Source organism: Pseudopipra pipra, chromosome 27, assembly GCF_036250125.1.
Source record: "Pseudopipra pipra isolate bDixPip1 chromosome 27, bDixPip1.hap1, whole genome shotgun sequence".
NCBI lineage: Eukaryota > Metazoa > Chordata > Aves > Passeriformes > Pipridae > Pseudopipra > Pseudopipra pipra.
The window spans coordinates 4,519,797-4,540,158 of NC_087575.1; the positions used below are offsets into that span (position 1 = coordinate 4,519,797).

The 20,362-nt window shown below is 54.4% G+C and overlaps 1 protein-coding gene across 3 annotated transcripts; it reads right to left on the reverse strand.

The window, feature by feature from the left end:
- Window positions 1-214: 214 nt before the first annotated feature.
- COMP (cartilage oligomeric matrix protein) lies at window positions 215-17,073 on the reverse strand. Of its 3 annotated transcripts, XM_064637545.1 has the most exons (20): window positions 16,811-17,073; window positions 15,220-15,288; window positions 14,714-14,799; window positions 11,661-11,712; window positions 10,068-10,240; window positions 8,719-8,856; window positions 7,735-7,812; window positions 7,033-7,197; window positions 5,578-5,682; window positions 5,336-5,443; window positions 4,521-4,680; window positions 3,719-3,837; window positions 3,308-3,360; window positions 2,750-2,943; window positions 2,287-2,465; window positions 2,073-2,121; window positions 1,655-1,851; window positions 1,362-1,534; window positions 938-1,077; window positions 215-778 (listed from the first exon to the last, which is right to left on the reverse strand). In XM_064637545.1, the coding sequence occupies exons 1-20, from the start codon at window positions 16,965-16,967 to the stop codon at window positions 732-734; spliced, it is 2,442 nt and encodes an 813-aa protein (XP_064493615.1). In that variant the 5' UTR covers window positions 16,968-17,073; the 3' UTR covers window positions 215-731. The 3 variants fall into 3 exon arrangements, with proteins under 3 accessions (XP_064493615.1, XP_064493617.1, XP_064493616.1); XM_064637547.1 differs by lacking the exon at window positions 8,719-8,856; XM_064637546.1 differs by lacking the exon at window positions 15,220-15,288 and having other exon boundaries at window positions 16,811-17,071.
- Window positions 17,074-20,362: the final 3,289 nt, after the last annotated feature.

The following is a 20,362-nucleotide window of genomic DNA, read 5'->3' on the forward strand; positions in this document are numbered from 1 at the left end:
ACCAAGCCTAAGCCTTTCATTTCTTGTTCTGAGGAGACCCAGGGAGGGCAGGCCAAGGAGAGGGAGGTTCTTCAGGAAAAGGTGCCCCTGTGCCTTGGCCCAGAAAATTCCCAGTCCGGGCTCTCCCAGTCCCACTGATTCCAGCCCTTGGGGGTCTCTCTGACACATCTGTGAGGTAAAACCTCCAGAGGAGGCACAAGAACACACACCTGACCAAGGAGGAATCTAGTTATTTATTATCCAACATCCCAGAACAAAGATACTCTCCTTAAAGTGCCTTTTTTTTGTTGTTTTTTTAATTATTTTTAACGAGCAACTTTGCACCGAGGCTGCTCCCCGTGTCCTCCTCACGCTGGCACTGGCTTGGCTTTGCAGCAGGTCTTGAAAAGGAGAACAAACATTCATTCACACTTGGAGTGGGGAAAAACATTCCTGGGGATCATCCACGCTAAACTCACTCCAACAATCCCGGCTGCTGCAGGGGGGGCTTCCAGCAGACCTTTTCCCAGTGGGATCTGCAGCAGCTCAGGCTTCTGGGCCACACTCACTGTCTGCCCTCTGCCCTTCCCAGAGGGTTCTTGTAGCATGAAAAGGGAGTTGCTGTCGAGGGAGAGGTGCTGGAGGTGCTGTGAGGGCGCAGCAGGACGTGCTGACGGTTCTTCCTACGGAATTCCAGAGCGGGAGCGGGGTCCGGGGAAGCAGGAGGGGCTGGCTCCATCGAGGAGGGGCTGTTAGTCCTGCTGGACTCGGAAGGTCTCGTAGTCCTCGGGGATGGTGTCTGGGCAGAGGAAAGCAGGCAGGGATGAGGGGCAGGAAGAGCAGTGGAAAAGCAGGAGCAGCTGCTGGGGGATGTCCCAGCTTGGGGGTGGCCCCGGGAAGGAGGAATAACTGGAAAGCAAACCAGCCCAAGTGTCCCTACTGGGCTTTGGGAACCCACCGTTGCAGCGGTAGCGCAGGTTGGACCAGATGATGTTCTCCTGGGAGAAGCAGAAGACCCCGAGGCGTCCCCCTCGCATGGTGGTGTCCAGGACGACTCCGGTGTCTGCCACGACCTCGGGGCCCTCGTAGAAACGAGCCCTGGGGGACAACAGGGCTGTGAACACGAGACCTCCCTGGGCAACGGGGCTGCCCCACCCCTGAGAGCATCCAAGGCCAGGATGGAGCACCCCGGGATAGTGGGAGGTGTCCCTGCCCACGCCCCTGGATGAGCTTTAAGGTCCCTTCCGACCCCACCCGTCCTGGGATTCCACGAGGCTGATTTTCCCTGTGCAATTTGCTCTCAGGAGGGCGCTGTCCCTCCTCTCCCCTTTTGTGTCCAACCCCCCTGAGCTGAGCAGGGGGAGTTCCCTGCAGCCCCTCACCTGATGTACCCGACCTGCGGCCGGTGCTGCAGGAACCAGCGATAGGAAGTCTTGTCCTTCCAGCCGGAATTCCGAGGGTCCTTCCAGAGCAGCTTCACCTGGTCAGTGGTGTCTCCCGTGTGCCAGAGGGAATTCCGGAGATACTCACCTGGGCCTGTTTTGGACTTCACTGCCTGGGGTGGGGAAGAGGCTGCTCAGTGTGTGGGTGAAGGTGTGGAGCTGCCGCAGCCGCTTCTCCCGAAAAGGGCACAAAAATCCCCCCGGGGGAATTTTTTTTTCCTTGGTTTCTTTACCTTCAGCTGAATCCCAGGTTCTGCTACTGCTCGGAAGGGGTTTGCCTGCCAGTAGGTCTGTTCCATCTGCTTCCACATGACCACGTAGAAGCTGGAGCTGTCCTGGTACCCAAAGATGAACCCGGCGTAGTCGTCGTCCGTGGCCGTGTTGACGTGGAACGTGCCCTCAAAGTCCACCCCGTTGAATGCTGTGTAACCTGGTGGGAAAACAACCCCTCTGTGTGCCAAGGCTGATCCATTTTTTTGTTTTTTAATGGATTCAGGACAGGGGATGGATTTTGCCCGGTGAAATCTGAGGATTTCTTTACTACACAGAGTATTTTGTAGGAGGTGGAGGGAGTCGTTAAGTCGCAGCTGAAATACTCGTCAGGGCTGCACTGAGGGGTGATTTTCCAACAGGACGGAGGGAATTCCTCACCTACAGCCAGGCCAGGATCGCTGTTCATGGTCTGGACAATCTCCATGCCCTGAGGAAGAGGAAGGTTGACTCATTAGTGCTTTCCCAGCATACCAACCTCCCTCTTGCTCAGTGACCAGCACTCCAGGATCCGGGAACCGTCGAACGGCGCCACGAAACCTGCAGAGCCTTCCAAGGAAAACTGCATCCCACCCGTGCTGGGACACTCTCCCACCTGGTTGAGGACGATCCAGTTGGGGTCAATCTGTGCATCCCCCTCGGGGTCCAACACCACGGTCTGGAAGGCCCTGAAGTCCGTCAGGGTCACCTCGGCGTTCTCGGGGCACACGTCGATCCTGTCGATCACCATGTCCCTGTCGAAGTCGTCCTCGCACACGTTCCCCACGCCGTCCCCTGCGGGCACCAGAGGAGGAGCCACGAGCTCTCCACGGGTTCTCCTGCCCCTCACACCCGGGTTTGCTCCGTTTGGAGTCCCGGGTGCTGCAGGGGGAAGGTTTGGAGCACTGGGACGCTCCGAGGCAGCTGCAGAGAAACCAGGAGGCTTCTCCTCCCCTCAACCCACAGACACTCCTGGAGGAGAACCTTTCCCAGGCGTGACCCTGATGGCAGGGCTGTGGGATCTGAACCTGTCCCAGCTCTGGATCCCTGTGGATCTCCAGGAGAACCCATCCCCTTACCATCCGAGTCCTCCTGGCCGGGGTTGGGGACCAGCCTGCAGTTGTCGGGGCCCGGGGGTTTCACGTCTGGGATCCCGTCGTCATCATCATCATCGTCACACTCGTCCCCCACCCCGTCACCGTCCGTGTCCACCTGGGAGCTGTTGGGCACTGTGGGGCAGTTATCCCGGGAATCCTGGTGGCCGTCCCCGTCGCTAGCAGGGAGACAAGGGCAGGGAAAAGGGTTACCCACTGCCAGGTGCTTTGGAACAAGCAGGGAAAACCTTCCCAGGGGCTGGGATCCTCGGCAGGAGCAGCAGGACTGGGTGGTTTCAGCTTTAAGGAGCCTCGGGGTGTTGGTTACACCCAAAATAGATCGGAAATATTCCTGCTGGGCAACCCAGGGAGGGTCCATCCTTCCACTGGCTGCTTTTTTGGGGGGCTCTGAAGAAAGTTCCACCTCTCTCAACCTCCTAATCTTTTTTAGTGGATAAGGCCAAGCCAGGCTGTCCCTTTTTCTCCCTTTTTCCCCCCCAGGATTCCACACAGACAGGGGGGATTTCTGCAGCGAGGCCTCACCTGTCCTGGTTGGTGTCACAGACATCTCCCACCAGGTCATGGTCAGTGTCTTTCTGCCAAAATAAAGGAAGAACAATTGAAATTTCCCCACAGATCAAGAGGAGGAACAGGCAAGAGAGAGAACAGAGGGAGAGCTGCCCAGGGGGGGAAGGTTTTCTGCAGGATTTACAAGCTGCTGTGGCCGAACACGGATGAACAGGGAAGGAAGGGAGAGCCCAGAGTGCAAAACTTCCTCTCTGAGCTGGTGTTTGCTCTCAGGGGAACATCCTTTTGTGCTGCAGGGTGGCAGCCAAAACGTGCCAGAGGTGCTCTGGGTGAGTCCCCGGGAGGGAACCCCCTGGCAGGTGACACAGGCACAGGTTTGAGGGAGGAGGATGAACCTGGAAGGCAAAACCCAGGAAGGTTCCGTACCTGGTCTGGGTTGCTGAGGGTTGGGCAGCTGTCACAGGCATCTCCCACACCATCCCTGTCCCCATCCCTTTGGTCAGGGTTAGGAACTCTCCTGCAGTTGTCCACTGTGTTTTTGATCCCTGGGAAACGGGCAGAGCGGATCCATCAGAAAATCCAGGACAGGTGAACTCGTGTGATAAAGCAACAAATTGAGTGTTTGTGAATGTTCTGCTCTAAGGGACATCCCTTAGGGTCTCCCTTAGGAGATCAGCAGGTCCTAAACCACCCCCAGACTGTCCCACAGTGGAGGTCTGAGCACCACCCTGGGAGAGACGTTCAAACCCTGTGAGGGCTGAACTGGGAAGACACTGGTGTGGCCGAGAGCTGAGCTGGAATCCCAGCAGGAATTAGTTCCGAGGCCTCTGAAAGCCTGGGAGGATCCGTGGGAAGGGCCCAGCAGAGATGCTGTGAATTGAGAGGACAACACACAGGCACCCCCGGAATTCCAGGCAGTGGCAGGACTGGAGGAAAAATTATTTCCAAAGGGGAGAACACTGGACTTTAATATCATTAATTTCAAACAGTGGGCCTGGGGAAAGCCCACCCACCCTGGAGTTCTCAGGGCTTTTCTCATCCCTCTGTGGGGATGATAAAGGATTTATCTGCAGGGACTTCTCCTTCTCTCCTGCCAGGAGGAGAAAACACCCGAAAACCTCTCTGGGAAAAGACGCCTCTTCCAGGTGGGAAAAGTCTCTTCCCAGTCCCTGACAACAAATAAATAAATAAATAAACGCCTCCCGGGAGGGTCCCCTGCCCCTCTCACCGTCCCCGTCCATGTCGTCGTCGCACTCGTCGCCCTTCCCGTCGCCGTCGATGTCCTTCTGGTCGTTGTTCTTCACCTGCCGACAGTTGTCACAGGCGTCCCCGAAGTTGTCCTTGTCGGCGTTGCGCTGGTCCGTGTTCCGGGTGTACACGCAGTTGTCCTGCAGGGACACGGGGGGGACGGGGGGGACACGGGGGCTGAGGTTTGGGACCGGCCGTCGCTCCCTGCAGCCGCTCCTGCCGCCCTCAGTGCCGCTCACTGCCTGCCCAGGGGATGCCAGGATGGCCTGATGGCAGCGGGAGAATCCCCCCCCTAATTCCCAGGGGAGCAGGGTTTGGGAAGGCCCTGCAGTGCTCTGGGATGTTCTCTGCTCTCTGCAGGTTTTTGGGGCTTTCAGAAGCACAGAATGGCCTGAGCTGGGAGTGACACACAAGGATCATCCAGTCCAGCTCCTGGCCCTGCCCAGGACACCCCAACAATCCCACCCTGTCCCTCAGAGGATCATCCAAACCCTCCTGGAGCTCTGGCAGCCTTGGGGCCGTGCCCACTGCCCTGGGGAGCCTGGGCAGTGCCCCAGCACCCTCTGGGGGAAGAACCTTTCCCTGAAATCCATCCCAACCCTGCCCTGACACAGCTCCAGCCATTCCCTGGGTCCTGTCCCTGCTCCCTACGCAGCAGAGAACACCTGAATTTAAAAGCAAAAGGTCACGCCGTGACCTGGGCGTTCCCCAAATTCACATTAAAGGTGCTGCTGCTGCTCTGCAGGACCTCTGGGTGCCTTCAGGAGGGGCAGAGCCTGACACCAGAGCCCCAACCTCGCCGTTTGGAATCCCGTCTCCGTCGGCATCGTCGTCGCAGGCGTCTCCGATCCCGTCCCTGTCCGCGTCCTCCTGCCCGGAGTTGGGGACGGTCACGCAGTTGTCCTGGAAGGGAGAGCACAAAACGCCGGGAATGCCACTCGCCCTGACTCCCCAAGGCCTCCCCGGCACTTTTTTCCGGGTGGGAATCGCCCAGAATTCCCTGATTTCCCGAGCGAGCCGGGCGGGGCCGGTCTCACCTTGCGGCATTTCTTGTCGGAGCAGCGCTGCTTCTCGTCGGGGACGCCGTCGATGTCCGTGTCCTTCCCGCACACGTAGCCGTTCCCTGCCCACCCCACGAGGCACTGGAAGGCAGCACAGACACCCCGTGAGGCCCGGGGGGGTCCCCTGATGGCCACGTCCCTCCAAAATCGAGGGGGTTTTCCGTGAGAACCGGCACCGAGCACCGCAAATCCGGGCGCGAAACGCCCCGCGGGGAAAACCCCGCCTGGGAGGGGCGTTTCTGGTGTAAAGAGCCTTTCCAACAGCTCAGATCCAAGCCCTCTGCTTGTTCCCGAGGCTGTAAAGGCAGAGGCAGCAGCAGGACTCGGCTCCGAGGTTGCTCAGCTCTGTGGGATGTTCCCCGACATTCCCAAGATTTGTGGGGCTCCAGGAAAACCAAACCCCCGAACCATCAGGGCTGGATCTGGAGGTGCCAGGAGCTCTCCAGGGAGCGCTGGGAGAGCCGTGGCTGTGGCTCAGGTGCCAGGGAAGGGCCGGGGTGTTTTGGGAAGGAGGGTTCTCCAGGAGAGGGCGGTGGCAGACCCCGGAGAGTGAGGGGAGGGAAAGCGGAGGGGGCAGACCCCGATGGCAGGGAGGGTTGGGAACAAACCCCAGCCTCGGGGAGGTTGGGATCAGATCCCAGGCACGGGGGAGATTGGGACCAGACCCCAACTGGAGGGAGTGTGAGCAGACCCCAACCACGGGAGGTTGGGACCAGACCCCAGTTACAGGAGGGTTGGACCTGACTCCAACCTCAGGAGGGTGGGACCAGACCCCCATTGCTGGAAGATGGGATGAAATCCCAGTGTGAGGGCGTCGGACCAGACCCCAACCTCGGGGAGAGATCGACCTGCCCCCAAATTCGGGGGGGTCAGACCAACCCCCAACCTCAGGAGGGCCAGACCAGACCCCAATTGGGACCAGATCCCAACCTCAGGAGGGCCAGACCAGACCCCAACTGGGACCAGACCCCAACCTCAGGAGGGCCAGACCAGATCCCAATCCCAGGGGAGTTGGGACCAGACCCCAATCCCAGGGGAATTGACCCCAGTCTCAGGGAGGGATGAACCAGACCCCAGTTACAGTGGGGTTGGGCCAGACCCCAGTCGTGGCAGGGTTGGGCCTGACCCCAAACTCGGGGAGGGTTGGACCAGAGCCTGGCCTTGGGAAGGTTGGTGTCAGATCCCAACCCTGAGGGGTCAGAGAGACCCCAACCCTGGGGGTCAGACAGATCCCAACCCTGGGGGGGTCAGACAGACCCCAAACTTGGGGGTCAGACAGACCCCAAACTCAGGGGGTCAGACAGATCCCAACCCTGGGGGGTCAGACAGACCCCAAACTCAGGGGGTCAGACAGACCCCAAACTTGGGGGTCAGACAGACCCCAAACTCAGGGGGTCAGACAGCCCCCAAACTGTCGAGGTCAGCCCTCACCTGGCAGGACAGGGAGCCGTCCCTCTCCACGATGCACTCGGCCTTCTCGTGGCAGGGGCTGATCTCCCCGTTGGGGCAGCGTCGCCCCGTCGGGCTCTGGCTCCGGCAGCCGCTCACCTGGTCCCCCACAAAGCCCGGCTTGCAGGCCCCACACTTGTAGGATCCCTGTGGGAAAAGCAAAGCAGGAATTGACTCCCACAGCCCTCCCTTGGCCCCGGCACCGTCCCGGGGAAATGAGCCCCCGAGGCCTGGGAAGGGAGATCCATGGGGGAGATCCGGTGATGTCATGGAATTGTGGAATCCTGGACTGGTTTGGGTGGGAAGGGACCTTTAAAGCTCATCTCCCACTAGCCCAGGTTGCTCCAACCTGGCCTTGGACACTTCCAGGGATGGGGCAGCCACAGCTTCTCTGGGAAATCCATCCCAGTCCCTCCCCACCCTCACAGGGGAGAATTCCTTCCCAATATCCCATCTCACCCTGCCCTCTGGCACTGGGAAGCCATTCCCTGTGTCCTGTCCCTCCATCCCTTGTCCCAAGTCCCTCTCCAGCTCTCCTGGAGCCCCTTTAGGCCCTGGAAGGGGCTCTCAGGTTCTCCCTGGAGCCTTCCTTTCCCCAGACTGGAGAATCCCAGCTCTCCCAGCCTGGCTCTGGAGCAGGGGGGCTCCAGCCCTGGGAGCAGCTCCGTGTCCCTGAGCACTCACCCGGGTGTTGATGCAGATGGAATTTGGGACACAGTTGGTGGCAGCCCCGGTCTCACACTCGTTGATGTCAGTGCAAACCTGCCCGGGAAGAACCAAACTCCCATTAAATTCCCTCCTGAGCAGCCCCCACGGCACATCCCAGGATTTGGGCACAACCAGGAGCAGAAGCAAAGCCCTGGCACACCTTACTAGCCCAGGGCTAGCAAGTTTTCCTCCTGAGCAGCTCGAGGCAGATCCCAGCAGCGCTCCTGACCCCGGGCAAGCTCCTTCCCCCCTCTCCAGAGGGGGAAAATCACTTTGCTGCCAGAATATCCTCCCTGGGGAGGGACAGCAGGGGATCCACGGAGCAGGAATGGCTCCCAACCCACGAGCACCCCCGAGGGGGACAATGTGCTCCTGTGCTCCACCCCAAGCCCAGGCTGCCGGGTTTTTGACTCTGATCCATCAGGAGCTGTCAGGGAAGCTGGGGGGGGGGGGGGTGGTAGCAGCTGCATGAGCTCTTCTGTGTCCCAGCAGGAAGGGACACACGAGGAAAGCCTGGCTGTCACAGCCACAGAATGTTCTGTCCAGCCTCAGGGAAGGCCTTGGAGGGCAGGTGGCTTTGGGGCTGAGGTGTCAGGACATCCTGGGCACTTCTCTCCTCTCCCTGCATCCGTCTTCCCACCAATGTGTGGGATCCCAGAATCACACACCAGGTTGGGCTGGAAGGCACCTTAAAGCCCTTAAAGACTCTTTGCCCCAGCCCAGGCTGCTCAGAGCTCCATCCAGCCTGGCCTTGGACGCTTCCAGGGATGGGGCAGCCACAGCTCCTCTGGGAAATCCACCCCAGGCCCCCTCCCCACCCTCCCGGGGACGAATCCGTTCACACGGAGCATCATCCTGGAGCATCATCCTGCGTTCCCCTCCCGTTCCTCACGGATGGCAGCGCCAGAGGGGAGAGAGTGCCCGACTTCCCGGGGGCACAGGAGGGTTCCTGGGCCTTACCTGTTTGTTGGCCCTGGCATAGGCCAGTCCCACCCCCTGGAGCAGCTGCCCGGTGAAGCCGGGCGGGCAGGGGTCGCAGCGGAAGCCGGGGTTGGTGTTAATGCACTGGACTTTCGGGAAGCAGGGGTTTGCGTTGCACTGAAACAAGAGAGAGGGTGGGCAGGGCTGGGAGGGGGCTCCAAAAGCTGGGGCAGGTCCAGCTCCTGGGGGTTTTTTTAGCTCTGAAGAGCGAGGCGGGAACGCGCGGGAGCTCCGCTGGAAAACGGCGGCTTTTCCCCACCTCGGTCCTTCCCCCCCCAAAATTCGTGCAGGCAAAGTCAAACAAAGCAGCTGTCGGGACTGATCCTCCTCAGGTGGCACCAGTCACCCAGGCAGGGGCTGTCCTGGCTTCACACTTCCCTTCCTGGAATCCTCTGAGCCCAGAGAACTGGACACTTCCTTACACTGTTGAATTCCAGCCCCCGGAGGAACCTCAAGACTTTTCCTCATAAACCACGAGACAAACCTGTGACACTGCAAGGCAGTTGTTTGTTTACCACTCTGGGAAGGAACTGTCTTTCCAAAACTGCTGTGAATGCTTCATTTTCTCCCACACTTCATTGTTTTCCCTGAATTCTTCCTCTCTGCACTGGCAGATGGGTCCCGTGATTCAGCGGTTCCCATATTTTGGACTACCAGATTATCATCAATCCCAGAAATCTCTCATCGGCCCTTCAGCGGGTTTTTAAATGGAAATGCAACAGAGATGAGATGGCTCTGCCTGGTGGAATAATCAAGGAGCTTAGGAATATGGTTTGGGAACCACGGGAGTCCTATGGACACATGGAATTAATGAGCAGAGCTTCGCCTGCACACGGAGCCTAAACTTGATGGAATGCCACAATTCCTAAAAAAAAACCCCAAACCCCACACAGTATCTGCCCAGCAAGGTTTGATTTAAGGGCAGAAATAAAGCAATCCAAGCAGTGTGGTGAGATTTGCTGTTTCCAGGACTGCTTGGGAAGGATTTGATTCCATTCCACACATAATAAATCTTATCTCCAACAACTCATCGGCTCGGAGGACTGTGAGGCCGGAGGAGGCTGCTCTGGCCTTCCCAAACTCACCTTCCTGTGTGGCACAAACCAAAGGATTTATCTTGGTGGAGAAAGAAATTCCAAGCTGGCCTGGATATAACCCCCTCCCCCCCCACGGACAGAGCTTGGGGAGGGGGAGACCCAGAGCCCTGAATTTCCGCTGGAATTCCAGCTCCCGGAGGAGCCGAGAGGCTTCTCCTTCAAACCATGAGGCAAACCTGTGTCACCTCGAGAAAACCGAGGCAGTTCTGTGGCTCCCAGCCCGTTTTTTACCTCGTTGATGTCGGTGCAGTGGGTCCCATTCCCAGAATATCCAGGGGGACAGGGCCCGCAGCGGAAGCCGGAGCCGGTCTCGGTGCAGGGCACTCCCGGGAAACAGGGATTTGGGAGGCACCTGTTGAACTGTGTGACGGTGATGACGGGGCCTGTCACCTCCGGGCGCATCCCTGGGGGACGAGAGGGGTGTTAAGGACGGAGCCAGAGGCCTCAGGAGAATCCCAGAGGCCTCAGGAGTGTCCCAGCGCTCCACACCCACGGAATATCCTCATCCCGAGGGATGAGCAGCTGCGGCTCCTGCTTTGGCAACGGATAAAAATCACGGAATCGTGGCTTGGGTTGGAAGGGACCTTAAAGATTTCTGACTCAGGGCAGACAAAAAGCAAATAAGAAGCCACAGGAGTTGCAGAATCATGGAATGGGTTGGGTTGGAAGGACAGCAAAGCTCATCCCATCCCATCCCATCCCACTCCCTGCTGTGGGCAGGGACACCTTCCAGGCTGCTCCCACCTAGACCAGGTTGCTCCAAGTCCCTTCCAGCCTGGCCCTGGACACTTCCAAAGCCTGAGCTCCCAGCCCAGAGCCGAGGCCACGGGGCCAAGGACACTTTTTTGCTCCTGTTTTCTCCAGCTTGAAAGCTCAGCATAAAAAAAACCCCAACAACAAACACTCTGCCAGCAGCAAAATCTTCACTAAAAAATAGAAAAGATCTCCCCTGCTCGTGCTTGTCTTCGTGAGAAATAAGAGAGAAGCCCCCAAGTGATGCTGCTCAGGGCTCAAACCCTGCAGGAGGGAGCACAGGAGGACACCCAGAAAGCAGAACAGCAAGCGAGGGAGGCAGAAATCGAGTAACAGAGAGAAAGTTCAGGACAGTTTTATGAGCAAATTATTAAAGCAATTGCAGGGGATGAATGTGGTTCTGTCCTGCGGGTCCCAGAAGCTTTGGTTAATCTCTTTTCCAGCAGAAGCACAATTCCCTCCAAGTGCAGGAAAGGCTCTTGCTCCACCCTCTGAGCCTGCTGGCAAATAACAGAGCAGCTCCAGGAGCTTCCTGCGAGCCAGAGACATGGGGGGGAGCTCCAGCCCAGGGAAAACACGGTCACTGGGGAGCAGGGGGCACGATTTATAGGGGGAAATTTATGATCCTGTTTGCCGAATTCCCTGTAAAGCACCTCCCTGCCTGGATGGTGGCAGCACTGGGACGGGAGGAATAGCAGGGCAGGGCCTCTTGGGGGGGATGTTCTCTTCCTCTTGGAGCTCAGGATCCATCCCAGGGGATGCCCAGGGCATTCCCAGGAGCACAAACCCACCCCCAGAGCTCCTGGCAGGGGCGAAGAGGGAAAGGCTGGAGGGGGTTTGAAGCTTTTTGAAGCTTCTCCTGCAAAGGGGTCCCGGGAAGTGCAGGGAGCAGCAGTCCCTGCCTGCAGGGAATGCCAAAAGCATCCCAAATATCGAGTTCTCCCCGTGACACCTCGGGATAACTCTGACTCTGGGAGTTGGGAGGTGGTCCCAGCTGGCATTTTGCTGCCTGTTTGGGCACAAAGGGCACGGGGGGTTTGGAGGAGCACAGGGCTCAGCTCGGGGACTCACCGCAGGCGTCGCACTCCATGACCGTGTTCTTCAGGAATGTGATCTCCTTGATCTAGGAGGGAACAAGAGCCACCGCTCAGCCAAAGGTGCCAGGCACACCAAGAGCCCCCAGTGCCAGCAAACAGGGGGGTCTGAGCCTGCCCAGGAGTCCCAAAGGCAGGAACTCCCTCCCCAAAGGCTCCCTCTGGGAGCTGGGCTGGGCTGTGGCCCCGTTAAATCCCTCCCTGAGCAGTGTTTCCACCCTGGATAACAAAACTCTCCTGCCACAGGGGCAGGAGACACTTGGCTGGGGCAAACAGGGACAAGTGTCGTGGAGAGAGGGAAATAAATCCATGTTTTCTGCTCTGGAGGATGCTGAGCCTGCAATTCCAGAGGGTGAAGGCAGGAGGAGGTTCTGTGAGTGACCCCTGGCACTGCCTGGGCCGTTCTTTGGCCCTCGTGCCACGAGGATGTTTGGAATCTCCTCCTGGAATTCCCTCCAGATCTCCTCTGGGCTCCCGTTGAACACGTGGAGCTGTGCCAGGGGTTTTGGGATGGATCTCAGGGAAAGGTTCTTCCTCCCCAGAGGGTGGTTGGGCACTGCCCAGGCTCCCCAGGGCAGTGGGCACAGCTCCAAGGCTGCCAGAGCTCCAGGAGGGTTTGGACAGGGGGGGGATTGTTGGGGTGTCCTGCTGATCCCTGGGGGTCCCTTCCCGCTCAGGATATTCCAGGATTCCACAGAAATCCTGCTGCATTGTTGCTGTGGATGTTTCTGTGTTCGTAGGGGACAAATGAAGCCCCAACTCCTTAAATAAAGAGGGGCAGGGGGTGGAGAAGAACGAAGGAAAACCCCGGGGAACATGTCCAGAACTCTTGGACAACGCTCTGAGGGACAGGGGGGGAACGTTGGCAGGGCCAGGAGTTGGACTGATGATCCTTGGGGGTCCCTCCCAGCTCAGGATATTCCAGGATTCCATGATCCTGCAGCCCAGGGACAGGCTCAGTCAGACTCCAGCTGACATTCCCTGGCTCTCCAGCACCTCAGACAGCAATCCCAGCAGGAGCCTTCCCAGAAAAACCCCTCCTGCCTGGTGCCCAGGACACCTCCTCACCCCTGGGAACGGGGTGGTGTCACAAAACCTTCTCTCTGCAGCTCCCAGGTTTAGGAGGAGTTTTCCTTTCCAGCCTCCCAAGGTGTCCTGAGGTGATGGAATAAAGGACGCAGGGATGGATCCCCCCAGCTCTCCCTTGGAGCAGGGAATTCAGGGCACTGCTGAGGGACACCAGGGTTCCTCTGGGCCAAGGATCCTCCAGCATTTGCCTCAGAGGGTTTTAGGATCCAATCCTGAGATTCCCTCCAGATTCCCTCTGATCCAGAGGAATCAGTTTGATCGTGGAGAGTCAACCTGACCTTTCATCCCACGCTGCTGGACCAAGGAAAAGCAAAGTTTTAGCAAATCTTTGCCCAGATTAAGGAATTCTGACCTGCCACCTTGGTTTTTTTTCCAGCTGGAAATGCGAGTTTGCCTCCTGAGGGTGAGCTTTGTGAGGGTGTTGTTGAGAGAAAGGCCATGAATTAAAATAAAATAAAATAAAATAAAATAAAATAAAATAAAATAAAATAAAATAAAATAAATAAGATAAAATAAAATAAAATAAAAGTAAGATAAATTAAAATAAGACAAAGTAAAATAAAATAAAATAAATAAAATAAAATAAAAGTAAGATAAATTAAAATAAGACAAAGTAAAATAAAATAAAGTAAAATAAAAATGAAATGAAATGAAATAAAATAAAATAAATCAAAATAATATAAGATAAAGTAAAATTAAAATAAAATAAAATGAAATAAAATAAAATAAAATAAAATAATAAAATAAAATAAAATAAAATAAAAAAATAAAAATAAAATAAAATGAAATAAAATAATAAAATAAAATAAAATAAAATAAAATAAAATAAAATAAAATAAAATAAAATAGAATAAAATAAAATAATAGAATAAAATAAAATGGTGGAAGAGGGAAAGAACAAACAGAAGAGCTGCTCAGGGAGAAGCAGCTGGAAGGGAACATTGGAAATCATTGCTGGAGGTGCCAGGAGCTGTGTCTGACCTGATTCCCAGTAAACAGTGGGTATTTATGCAGCAGCCTGGAATGTGAGAGGAGCTCAGGGCAGCAGATGTTTTTGTGGATTAGAGGCTGCCCAGTTTGTGCTGCCATTCCAGTTCCCTGGCACGGGAATCCCTCAGCTCCCACTGGGAAGGACCCAGGCAGAATGGAACCTTTTCTCTACACTGGGAAGAGCTGAGCAGGCAAACCAGCATCTCCTCCTTGGGGTGGGGAGAGATCCAAGCACCCAAAAAGCTCCAACCAGGATTAAAACAACAGGAGGGAAGAGGGAACACGGAGCTGGTTCAGACCCCACAGGACTTCCCTGAACAGGGTGGCTCAAAGGGCTCCTCCACCTTCCAAGTTTGGACTCTCCACTGATTCCCTGAGCCCACAAAACCAAGGGAAAAGTGACCTGGTTTTCCAGCTGGATCCGTGCCCGGCGTGCGTGGCCCTGCTGGGAGGTTCCCTGCCCGTGTTTGCTGGGTCCCAGAGGACACAGCCCTTGGAAATCACAGGAACCCCCAGCTTTTCCCAACCCAAGTTTTCCCAGCTAAGTTTTCCCAGCTAAGTTTTCCCAGCTAAGTTTTCCCAGCTAAGTTTTCCCACTTAAGTTTTCCCAGCTAAGTTTTCCCACTTAAGTTTTCCCACCTAAGTTTTCCCACCTAAGTTTTCCCACCTAAGTTTTCCCACCTAAGTTTTCCCATCTAAGTTTTCCCACCTAAGTTTTCCCACCTAAGTTTTCCCAACTTAAGTTTTTTTCCAACTTAAGTTCTCCGAGTTAAGTTTTTTTTTTTTCCCCAACTCAAAGTTTTTCCAAGCTTTGCCTCAGCAGTTCCAGACCTGCTGGGACCCCACCTCAGTTGTGGTTTAGCAGCACAATAACCTGCTCCTCAACTCCAGAGCAGATTCCAAGACCTCTTTCCTGCAGAACTTCAGGGATCAGGCCCCTTTCTCACCCACCTGCTGCTTCAACAGCTCCCGAACCTCCATCAGCACACGGTTGGTTTCTCTCATCTCTTCCAGCATTTCTGGCCCAACTTCACCTCCTAAAAAACCCAGAGCGTTGGGAAAAGGCACACAGAGCTGTACCAACCACCTGGTGTCGACAGCTCAGCATCCAAGGTGCAGATTCCACCCCGGCCTCTGCCGGTTCCTGGAAGGAGCTTTGCTGGAATCGAGAGAGACTGGACTGGACTAAGGGGTGGAATTTGCTTTGATAACGTGACAATCAGCAGTGCTGGGAGGGAAGGGAGGGAGGGAGGGAGGGAGGGAAGGGCCCTGGGAGCTGTTCCCCTGGCACAGGCCCTGCAGTTCACACTTGGGAAGGAGGTGCTGCCAAAGGAAGCAAGTGAAGGACTCGGTGCCGCGGGAGCCGCCGGGAAGGGCCGAGCCCGTCGCTGGGTCTCTCCCAGATGTGCTCCCATTCCCCCTGGAGTGGGAAAGGGGCACATCAGCTGCTGCCTCACCTGCTGCCAGGGCACTGAGGGGTTTCCTGCTGAAGGCGGGTTCTTTCCTTTCAAAGTGCCTCGTGGGATCTTTGGGACACAAAGGGACACAGGTGCTCATCATCCATGGAAACATCGGAACACCCCGCCCGGGCCGGGCTGGCCCGGGACACACAACACCTCACAGGGGCACCCGGGGCAGCTGAACAGGAATTCCCTCCCCTCTGCAGGATTCCAGGCCTGCTGAGTCCTGCTTAAAGCCCGGGCTGGGCTCAGGGATGAGCGGACGGACGGAGCTCCTCGTTTCCAGGATGAGGTGGTTTATGAGAAAACTCTCAGTTTGAAAAATAATTAGACACAGAGTTCCATTCAAGTTCATCTCCTGAAATCCCACTGTCCTGGCTGTCCATGGGAAGGCACAACCTCATTCCTCCAGGTTTTTTTTTCGGCATTTCTCTAATTTTTGCTTGATGGATCAACCCTCGGACATAAATCACACCTCGCCTACAGAAATAGGAATATCTCCCACAGACAGGGGGGAAATCAGCTGGAATTTGGGGTCTGCAATCCCTGAGCATGGGGAGTTTTCCAGCTCCAAAGCCACTTGGGAGCCCAGGCCACTGATTTAGTAAAACTGCCTCCTTCTCCTGTGACAAACCTGAAAACCTCGTGGGTCTTCCCTGCAGGGAACCAAAAGGACTTGGTGAGTATTTGCAGCCTCTCCAACACTTTTTGGGTTGGGAACTGGCTTTGGAAGCCCCACAAACGTGCCATTCTTAGACAGAAAGGCTGAATTAAAGGCATGTTTCTTAATTTACCCAAAGCAAAGAGTTTGCACGGGATCTGTAACCTCAAACAGAGGGTTTGGCTCAGCTCTGCCTGAAAGGCTTCGGGGCAGCTTCCGTTATTCCTGGGAAGGATTTTCCATCCCTGGTGGCAAGAGGGAATTTGAAATCAAAGTTTGGGGGGGGGTGGGGTGGTTTAAAATGCAAATTCACTGTAATGACTCAACCACTCCAAAGGAAGTCTCTGCCCTTTGCAGACTTTTCCATTGCTGTGAATCCTTCTCCTCCTGCCCCCACACCTGGATCTCTGTGGCTCTGATGGATCCCACAGATCCTCTCTGAGCTCAGAACTCCCCCCCTCCCCAAAAAAAAAAACCCGCCTGGAGGACTGGAACTTCTACATTCCTAGAATTCAGGGCTTCCCTGAGCTCCATGTGCACAGGAAAAGAGAATATCCACGGATCCTGTGACAGGACATTCTGTACAATCTGTTTCTTTTTTTTAACTTAAATCACATAAAAAACGCAGATTAATGCAAAGTGTCCCTTGCAGCTCACGACAAAACCCGACGAAATTTCCAGGATAAATATTTCTCTTTTAAGAAAAAAAAAAAATTAAAAAAAATTCAGTGCTCAGGAGGGGAAACTGGGGGGAAAATGTGAGCCTGGGAATTTACACGGTTAAGCCTCGAGTTTCCTACGGAACCCCCAAATCCCCAAACATTCCCGGAGCATTCCCTTCCTCCTCACTCCCTCCTGCAACACACAGAGGGAGGGTGCTGCTCCAGAGGAGCCTGGAAAGCACAGAAAATAGAATTAAACACTCACCTATCCTTCTCTGCTGACAGGAGGAGAAAGGGCAGGAGAGGCAGAGGAGGAAAACAACGGCCAGGGCTGGAATCATCTTGGGATCTCGGGGCAGGGTGGGCGGAGGAGCTGCTCCTGCAGCGAGTCCTGGACCTGCAGGTTTGCCTCTGCTCCCCATTAGAGCCTGTGGTTTGCTATTTATGAAGCTGCATTCCTTCCTCTGAAGTTCCTACTCGGATGCTGGACGAGGGGTGGACGTCATTCCTGGCTGCTCCTCCACGGAGAGCGTTGCAAAAGTAAACAAGATGAGAAACTCATCAGCAGTTTAATTTTTTTTTATTAATTTTTTTTTTTTAAAGACCAAAATAGGTCAGAAAATTCCAGAATTAAAAGGGTGCTTTTTTTTTTTTTTTTGAGTTTTTTTCTTCCTCCTTCCCAGACGTGGGACAGACGGGATGATTCCCAGCCGGATCCCTCACAGATTTTTCCTCCCCAAACCGCTCACAGGAGACATCTGGGCTCGCCCAGGATTTCAGAAAAGGCTCTTTTGAACCCCCCAAAGGCACTTTCGCTGCTCACAACCAAGGGAGAGTTCTTGAATGATCTCCCAGCTCCAAAGGGGAGCTCCTATTCCTAATCCACATCCTATTTTGGAGGGATTGGGCAGATCCTCCAAGGCTGATTTTTATTCCCTGCCCAAAGGAAGGATGAAGTGCAGAGGTGATGGAAGGGAAGGAAGGGAAGGAAGGGAGGCTTTGCTGCTCTCTGTCTCTGCAGCAGAGTCCCCATCCAGCGTTTTCCATCACCCTCCATCCGGCATTTTCCACCAGGAGACACAGAGGGGGGTGAGAAATCCACCCGGAGCAGCCAAAGAAAAGCTGCCCCAGGAAAATCTCCCTCAGGGAAGGGGCAGGTTGAAGTGTTACCTGCAAGAAAAGGTCGGGCTGGAGAGCAGAGAGATTCCTGGGTTGTGAAACCCATCGTGTGTTGATCCCACAACCCCCCTGGGACAGGACAGGGAAGCCCCAGGAAACAGTAGCTCAGTCTTTGAGGTGTTGGAATATCAGAATTCTTGGATATGGACACAAAGATTTGGGGTTTTTTCCCCTCATTTTTGACCTCAGAGCTCCCCTGTCCGGGAAAACCTGCCCATCCCTGAGGGAACAGGGGGCAGTGAACACTGAATATCCTCAGGTTTATCCCACAGGGATGGTGCAGCACATGGATCCACCCAGAAAATAAAGCCATTTACACCCCGGTCCCCTCCTGTCACACCCAGCAAGGGAAATCAGCCCAGAGGGTTTGACACTTGGGGGGAGCTCCAGGGGTTCAGCTGGAGCCCAGGGCAGACATTCCCAGGTTTTAACATCATTCTGGACAAATCCAACCCCTCCAGCTGACTCTTAAGAGATGACTTTTTCCCAGTGATGCCCTGGGAAATCTTCTTTATAATTCATATTTCCCAGTGACAAACGGGGAGTGAGGGACAAATGCCCCGTCACACGTCCCCCAGGGAGCGAGTCCTTCACCCTGGGCTGGGATAAATCACATCCAGCCAGCTTGGCTTGGAAGCTGCTGCTGTCAAGAGGAGCCAGAGGCATCCAGGCTTTCCAGACTCTCATCCCTGGAGCCTCCAAGGAAGCCCATCAGTCCCTGTCCTGGCAGTGGAGAGCTGTGAGGGAAAGCATATCACTTCACCAGCCTGATAAGGTTGTTAATAAAGGAAAAAAACACCAAAAAATCAAAAAAATCTGGTTTTTGGGGGGTTTTTTTGGCTTTTCAACTGGGGAGAAGCTGTAAAACCCCGGGAAGAAAGAGCTGTGGCTCCCAGGGAATGGAGGCTGGAAAAGGGGCACCCCTGAGGTCACCTCAGAAACAACCCAGGGCAGGCTGTTGTGGGGAAAAAAATGTGTGTCCACGTGGAGGGATGGGAGTGAAAAACCCTCCCCCTGAAAAAAAAAAGGGGATGCAGGGAAAAGAGGAACTGTGGGATCATGGAATGGGTTGGGCTGGAAGGGACCTCAAAGCCCTGACACGTTCCAGATTCCACCCCCCCAAGCCATGAATTGTTCAGTGCAAGGAAAATAAAACAAAGGATGAGCAGAAATGGTGTTTTCTGCCAGCCCAGCCAAGTATCAGGACACAAACCCCATAAAAACCTAATTAAAAAAATCCCTTTAAATCAAACACCCAATTAAAAAAAGCTGCCTGTAAGCCCAGCCTTCAGCCAGCCAGGTAAATTCTGTGGTTTTGGGTTTTTTGTGTTCAAGAAGAGCTCTCTAAGACCATCAGGAGCCGTCCTGCTGCCCCTGCACAAAGCTCAGCACTTTCCTGAACACTTTCAGCTGCCCAGAATCTCCTTTTATAACACTGGTGATCACCTGACAGGGAAAATTCGCTGTATTTTCTAATATGTCTCTTATTTAACTTAAATTAACTCATTGAAACCATATTATCGAGAAGTCAGATAATTTTCTTTGGGGTTATTTTTGGCCACGGGCTGAAGGAACTCAAATAATTGACATTAAAAGGAATTAAGTCTTGACATTAAAAGGAATTAAGTCTTGACATTAAAAGGAATTAAGGCATTTTCTTTACCTTCTGGAAACCCAGAGACATTTTTTTTTCAGGCTGCAGCAGCTCCTGGGATGGGTTTGTTCACTGACAGCAGCAAAACAACTGCCTAAAATTCAGATGTAGCTGGTTCCTACAGAGCTCCTTGGACTGAGCAAGACAGGGTGACTCCACAGGGTGAGCTCATTCCCACCTTTATTTTCCCTGGCTTCGTTTTCTACCCTCCTAAATGCAGGTGGGAGGGCTGGAAATCCCTCAAATCACTCTCTTTAACCCAACAGGGGCAGATCAGACACTGTCTTCTCACAGCTTGGTCGTTCCTGTGTCTGTTTGAAATGGATAAATTCAGGAGCTGATGCACCTGAGCTCGTTATTATCTGATGGTCAGCACAATTACTGAAGGTTTAATGATTTAAAAAAAAAGCAAAATGAGGAGCAAATAGTGTTTATTTGGGCTTGGGTGGGAAGGTGGTTTTGCCCCTGGGCTGTGCCAGGCTCGTTCCACCTTTTCCCCTGCCTGGAGCTGACATCACAAACGAGAGCAGGGCACAAACAAACAAAAGAAAAGGTCTCGCTGGTTTTAAAAGTCGAAATATTTTCCATCTCTTGAGTGTGTTTTTTTTTTAACTGGCCTCTGCCAAGCGAAGGACAAAAGTCAGAAAGAAGGAAAAAAGTTATTTTTCAGGCTTGGAAGGTCAAGTTCTAAAAATAAGGGGAAAAACATCTCCATGTTCACATCACATGGGATGTGATGGGTTTTCACGAGGGCTCTTGTACGTCTGTGGCTGTGGGAAATCAAAGGATGTGAAAGATTTAAGGAAAGATTCCCAAAAAGCATCTCCTTTGCCTTTTCCTCCCAGGCCAGGGGCAATGGTTCTTCACAAAGGTTCTTCCCTGTTCCCTTCCCATCCCTGGGAGTGTCCAAGGCCAGGCTGGAGCAACCTGGGATAAGGGGAGGTGTCCCTGCCCATGGCAGGGTGGGATGGGATGGGATGGGAT

Coding starts and splice junctions, on each gene's coding strand:
- COMP (XM_064637545.1), bottom strand. CDS start 16,967: ATGGGGAGCAGAGGCAAACCTGCAGGTCCAGGACTCGCTGCAGGAGCA. Junction 11,713..14,713: donor GGGAGCTGTTGAAGCAGCAG/GTGGGTGAGAAA, acceptor GTTCCCTCCTAG/ATCAAGGAGATCACATTCCT. Junction 2,944..3,307: donor TGTGACACCAACCAGGACAG/GTGAGGCCTCGC, acceptor TCTCCCTGCTAG/CGACGGGGACGGCCACCAGG.